This window comes from Cryptomeria japonica, chromosome 1 (assembly GCF_030272615.1).
Source record: "Cryptomeria japonica chromosome 1, Sugi_1.0, whole genome shotgun sequence".
Lineage (NCBI taxonomy): Eukaryota > Viridiplantae > Streptophyta > Pinopsida > Cupressales > Cupressaceae > Cryptomeria > Cryptomeria japonica.
In genome coordinates, this window is record NC_081405.1 from 633,189,072 (window position 1) to 633,196,162 (window position 7,091).

The 7,091-nt window shown below is 34.7% G+C and overlaps 1 protein-coding gene across 1 annotated transcript; it reads left to right on the forward strand.

Annotated features, from left to right (window-relative positions):
* The first annotated feature begins 1,319 nt into the window (after positions 1-1,319).
* On the forward strand, positions 1,320-6,057 carry LOC131042500 (probable protein phosphatase 2C 2). Its single transcript, XM_057975814.1, has 5 exons — positions 1,320-2,257; positions 4,362-4,535; positions 4,805-4,975; positions 5,073-5,252; positions 5,444-6,057. The coding sequence occupies exons 1-5, from the start codon at positions 1,697-1,699 to the stop codon at positions 5,831-5,833; spliced, it is 1,476 nt and encodes a 491-aa protein (XP_057831797.1). The 5' UTR covers positions 1,320-1,696; the 3' UTR covers positions 5,834-6,057.
* The last annotated feature ends 1,034 nt before the right edge of the window (positions 6,058-7,091 follow it).

Genomic DNA, 7,091 nt, shown 5'->3' on the forward strand with positions numbered 1-7,091 from the left:
CCAAAATGCAATTGCGAGAATAATTTCTCTTTTCAACGCATTAAATTTTTAGATATTCGTGTCATATGAATAAATGCACAAATGAATGACATTTATTACCAATAAATGACAATAAATTGCACACGTGTACCAAGCCCGCTCATAAAAGCTTGTGAAAAAAGAAAGAAGGTAAATTTAAATTTAGATTTTTAAAATTGAAGGGTCGATTCCATGTCATAAAAGCTTGTGAAAAAAGAAGAGACACACAAATTTAAATTTGGATTTTTAAAATTGAAGGGTTGATTCCATGTGGTGTTGGAGTGAACCCACACATCATTACATTAACCTAGGAGATGGAAGCATGGATCTCAAGTTGAAGAAGTACATAAATATAAGTGCGAAATAAAATATAAAAATGACAAATATATAGAAATGAATATGAATATAAATAAAGATTAAATCAAATATTTAAAAATATGTATAAACAAAAAACAAGTGAAAAATTGAATAATAACATAAATCATAACTATACCTAATTCTCATATGTTGGACTGCTTAGTGAAAAATCACATAATTGTATAATACTCGTTCTTTGTTGGACGTTTGGTCTTTCTTGCTTTGTAACGCCTTTATGTTTTAATAATTTTTTACCCCTCTTTTTAATAAAAAAATATTTTAATATATATAATTTTTTTAAAAATAAAATATTAATTTATCATACATTATATAATAATTAGAAACGACTTATAAAATACATCAATACATAAATTATGATTTATAAAGATAACTTATACATTGATAGATACCCATTTCCTAATTATTCCCATATTATTGGAAACATCTTAGACATGGTCCACATCTTTGCATCTTTGAGATGGTCAACAAGGGCAGTGCAGTGCAGGGGACAGGTGGCTGTGGAAGATCTGAAAGCAACAGTCTTGAAAAGACTTTGGACCACCATGCTCATGAAACCAAGATACCACTAATTGTCTGATCATATCAGGGACATAAACATGCCCTTGATTTAACGGCACATATCACATGGAATTTGTCTCTCATACATTCCACAGATTAATTTGAACAAGCAGAGAGGTGCCCACATGATTTTAAATACAATTTGTTTACTCAGTTACATCTTCTGGGCTGTGTTTGAAACAGTACAGATGAGCAGTTAATCTTTCTGCCACCCTTTTAATACATAAATATTCATTAACCTGGCCGAGTCAAACATTTGACAAGGCAATGTTGATTGCAATGAAAAGTTGAAAAGTTGATCAGTACCAGGTCAAATCAAACAATCATACGTTTCACTTCAAAGAAATTCCATCACCATCGTTATAATTACGCAGGGAATATGTCTTCCTCTAAATGCTGTGTGCGGGTAAAACGCAAAAACATTGATGCCCAGTCCATGCATTTATATATTCAGACATGAAATGAATTAGTCAGCAAAATTACAATTCATCTAAAGGTTCAAGTTTTTCAGTGCTTTATAATCCATATGAACCTCTGTTTTTCTTGTGAACAGAGGCTATAAACCTGGGTTTTTTTCCTACTTATTGTGTCTGTCGTTGAAAGAGTATTTTACAGTGTTGTGGGAATTGAATTTACAGAGGAGCATCAAATTTGGCTTGCATTCAACTCTGGTTCGTTCCCCTGTTTTGGGTTTGTGCAGATCCCCTTCCTTGAAGACTTGCAGTGATATCGATTCCACTCGATGATGATGCATGTAGAATCACCAGTTTTGAGATCATCCCCATTGAACAATGCAGGTTCGCAATTTAATCTGCATTTGAACAATGTGAACCACCAACACCATTGTTCTCCTTCCTGGAACGGTTTGCATCCATCAAGGCTTTGCCCACATATTCATGATAATAATCACTTTACATTTCAAGGGGATCATGATAATGACATGAGTGTTTTGGACAATAGTTTAAAGCTTGTGGAAAGAGAAAGCATGCAGAGAGTTCCTAAGATAAAAGAAGAACATGTTGAAGGAGGAGTTTTGGCAGAGACCAATCCTGAGGTAGAAGTTGGTGGTTGTAAATTCAGTTTGCTTTCTTATCCTCAGCTAAAAAGAAAGCGCCCCGCAAAGCTTAACATTCCTAAGGTTCCGAGAGAGCTTAAAATGGTTGGTCTTAATGAGAAAATTGTCAAGGAAGAAAGCAGTAGCTTTGAAGGGGATCACTATGGTTTTTACTGTAATAAAGGAAAGAAGGAAAATATGGAAGATGCCCACAAGATTATTACAAACATCAACGGAGATGATCAGCAGGTAAGACAAGTCCTTAATCATTCTTTTTGGTTCAGTTTGTAAAGCCTGAAGCATTGCAGTCTTTATTAATACAGTTTAAACCAAATATTGTACTAGAATTATGAATGCAGAAACAAACAGATCTCAAATAGTGGCACCCTATATATTTAAAAGATCTGATTTTGTTCTTGAAGCGTTGTTCCAAAAGTTCTTTTTGAACTGTTATCCATATCAGAAAACTCTGTTCCTATAAATAAATTCCCTGCATACTTATCGGACAAGAAGAACCTGCCAATGCACTATTTTTTTTATGAATTAGAGTTATGTATCAATACCAAAGTAAACCGTAATGCCAAACTTGAAACAATAGTGGTGGAATGGTGTCACACCCCCAAAACTACTAAACAGGCCTAGCCAGGAAACGAGGAATCAAGTGTCAAGTGGAAATGGATATCCAATCCTTAGGATGCACCAATGGATAAGTTATCCGCATACACCATAACTTATGCTAGCTTATGCATTAGTGCATCCTAGAGGCTATATAGCTGTTTCCTTGTCTAAATGGCCTAAAAAAGAAAACAGCCAACACAAGCACGGCCCCAAAAAAGAAACAGCCACCTATAACACAATTTTGATGTGCTAAGTTTGAGTCAGTGAGACTGAATGTTTAGACAGTAGAAGTAACCACTCTCATGGAGCCATTTTCTTTCCTTGTTATTGAAGGTCATGGAGATGGACAAAGTTCAATCTGCTTTCTGATTCCTGAATCAACTCTGATGCCCTGCAAATCTTGGTTACTCTCTAATCTTCTAGTTGGCTAATCTTGTATCTTGAATTGGTGTAATGAACTAAGGGTTCACATATGCATCCCTCCTAAGAATCCTAAGTTCTGCCCCAGTGATCAAAATTAATTCTGCACATGACCACCTTCTACAAGTCACCTTGCATGCGATTTTGCTCAAACTATATACCCTAGGCTCTTCAAACTCTATACCCTAGGCTCTTCATTTGACAAAGCATAATTTTTTGACAGCTATAGGAAGTTGAAGAGACTTCAGGTTCAAATGTTTACCTGCACTTAGGTGTCCACTTAGAGAAGACATACCAATCGGGAAAAAGCTCTTGCTGGTTATGCAAAGAAGAGATCATTGACGTGATTCCTCTTGCAATACCTGGTGCAACTGCATATCCCCGGATGAGAATTCCATAGTGTCCAAATAAGCACAAGTTAATGTTTGAGCCCTGAGCCTCACCAAATTAAGGATCAAATTTTAATTTTAGCATGGTAATAAGATGCCTATCAACTAAACAGGCCTCCCTACTTAATGCTGCTGATATAGGAGGCTTCTAAATTTGTTTCAGTGGCTGCCGTTTAGAAATTTGCAGAGCCTAGCAGGAAATTCTGTTTCATGATCTCTTCAGAGATATGGGCTAATGACTTAGCAGAAGATAAATACTTACCTGCATCCTAGGAAGTGATCATTTATTTAATGCTGGAAAATTCCCTTCTCTTTACAAGTCAAATATTACACATAATCAGTAAGTAATGTTACAGTCTCTCCTTACCCCAGTGAAGCTACAAGAATGTTTTGAAATAACCAGCTTCTATTTTCAAGAAGATGTATTCTTTACTGCAGCTGACAATCCAATTTTTAGAAGAAATAACTGCTCCATGAGTTTAGTGGCCTAGAGTCCACTGCCTAAACAGACCGATGCAGACTTTTCTTATCAAAACCCCAACATTTCAGTGAAGATTCAAGAGCAGATTCTTTCTATAACATGTTAATGCTATTCTAAATACCCCTACAACGCACTTCTCCATCCTTCTTCAAGTAAGTTAGAATATTTATCTAATCAAACTTAACCCCTGACCTAGAATAGACAAAAGGAGAGATTGGAGCTAGAACTCAACCTAACAATCTATTATAAAAGAATATTCAGTCAATACATTGTACAAATCATCTGTTTCTTTCTATATGATTATATTGTTATAAGTTTAATACTAAATGCTTGCTAATTTCTGAAGTAATGCACTCAGATAGAACACGTTTCAGACAGTTTTTCTTGCTATTTTGAGGACTGACTGAGCTTTTACCTATTTACGGGGTTGTTTGGGGTTTGGCAGGCTTTCTTTGGTGTTTATGATGGGCATGGAGGCCGTAAAGCTGCAGATTTTGTTGCAGAAAAACTTGGACAAAAGATCGTGGATTTGATGATTATGTCAGGAGGACAAGATGGAAAGCTAGAGAAGACAATTAAAGATGGGTATTTAGCAACAGACAATGACTTTCTAGAGCAGGTAAACTACTAGAAGCCTGTAATGTTTGGTTACTAGTAAGCATATGAAGAGAGACAGAGTATTATTTTCAAATTTCCATTGGAAATTTTATCTGGTTGTGGACCAATTTTGTTAAATAATTCATTGGAAGCCTGATATTTCTAGATTGAGGTACAATAGATTCTAACTATGGGAAAAAGAATTTGTTCTTTCTGTTTTTTCAATTTTTTTGATTTTGTAAGTTTGAATAATAACTTACTTCGAATTGAATGTGATTGTCTAACAAGCAGGGTGTAAGCAGCGGGGTTTGCTGTGTAACTGCTTTGATTAAGGATGGTTGTTTAGCTGTTGGCAATGCCGGGGATTGTCGTGCAGTGCTAAGCAGAAGTGGAAATGCTGAAGTTCTTACCTGTGATCATAAACCAGGAACAGAGAAAGAAAAGAAAAGGATTGAGAATCTGGTAACCAAAAGCACAAACACAATTTGCATATTTGATTTATTTCTCTACCTTTTTCAGTGAAAGGATGTCTTAAGTTTTTCTGGGGTGTTTAATGCAGGGTGGTTATGTGGGTATCCATGGCGGAGTGTGGAGAGTACAGGGAACCTTAGCTGTATCTAGAAGCATTGGAGATTTGCATCTGAAACAGTGGGTAACAGCTGAACCAGACACCAGAATGTTGCCTATTACTTCTGAGTGTGAATTTATGATAATGGCATCTGATGGGCTCTGGGAGAAGGTACACTTGAATCTTCCAAATGTTTTTTTTTAAATTTTGTATGATTCAAATCTTCCCTGATCTGGACAGTTTTTATGGATTTTCCAATCTTCTAGTAGCTTGTATACTTCCATTCATAAAATTTATAACATATAACTTGCCACAATTTTGTTTCAGTCACTTATCCCTGTAACTCTTTATGCTTGTCTCAGGTCAGCAGTCAAGAAGCAGTGGATATTGCAAGGCCTTTTTGTATAGAAGAAAAGCAAGGACACAATAACCGTTCTGATCTACTTGATGAAGCATGTAATGAAAACAGTAGCTTCCCACCCAAAACAAGGAAATTCTCTTTGGTAAATGTCTCAAAGGTCTTGGAAGACAGTAATGTGAATGGCAATGGCCAAGATCTTACAGAGAATCTAGAAAGCTCTATCTCACAGCAATTGTGTAGGGCAGGTTCAATGGCAGCTTGCAAAAAGCTTGTGGAGCTCTCTGTATCAAGGGGTGCACTTGATGATATTAGTGTCATGGTTGTTGATCTCAGAAATTTCTGCAGAAGAAAGACTGATAATGAGACAGCCTCAAATAAGATCATAATTTAGACAAAATCCAAATCTATAAAAGAAAATCCGACCCATTTTTGGTTAATTTTGTACATAATTTAATACCAGAAACAAGCTTTTAGTTCTATTGATTTTTAGCAGGCCCGAGTTTGCAAGAAAGTATGTTACAGTAGGCAGTTTTTCAGATTCTAAGAAATTTCCTTCTCTTTTTAGAGGAACTGAGAATTGACCTTGGGAAGTACTTTGAATTGCCATACCCAAGATTTTTTTGATCGCTTGATCAGGTTGTAAAAACAAGATATTGTATAAAATGTGACAAACTTAAATCAGAGAACTTCATCTTTCAGATTGCCATATCAAGAGATTTGTAAGTACAAATGAAGATAAACGAACTTTAAATGCACTAATTATCAATAACAGACTACCTCTAATCCATTAACCATTAACGTTAAAGCTTCAAAGAAAAAAAATGAATAAATGAAATTATTAATATATAGTTAAAAACAGTAGGAGAGTAAATGAGTTTATAAAATATTGTAATGTTGAAATTTGTGTATCTATGTTAATTATTATTTTATTTTTTATCTATTTTATGAAAATGTCTTAATTTAATTATATATTTATAGATGACCTAATTATGTGTAAAGTTGAGCCATTTCTTATTATGTCACCTATCTCCATTTATAGGCATGCCTACATCCAACCATACATTATTAATTTTTATATTTTTCGATATACTTTGCATTTATTGCACCCTCCATGATTGAACATTTGTTTCACGGTTTAATACTCTTGTTACCTCGTCCCAAGTCAATCTTGCAAGCACACGATAGATCCCATATCTATATATCTAAACCATGAAATTTCAAAGTTCAAATTCAAATTTTGTCAACTCTCACTTATTTTTTTCCTACATTAAGTTAATTTGGTACATGTTTTATTCAACTTATTGTAATATCTTTGTATTTAAAAGGCGTTCAATTTGCACACCTTTAGCATTAAGGAGAGCCAAACATCCATTGAAGAAATTATTCACATATTATTAGTGGAACACTTCAATTGTTGTACTAAAAGAAACAACATTTAATCATAATATCACACATTTGTACACTTGTGTGTTGTTTATCAACCCTTAGCATGATCATAAAACAAGTCTCTCAAAGGCATTCCTAGGAGAGCTTGCCCCTACAGATTTGTCAACCTCCTTAAGACATTTTAAAATACTCATTCCTTGATGACCAAAGAGAAGCAAAAAAATCTATTGAATTATAGCATAGAAGTCTATAATTAGTGGAAC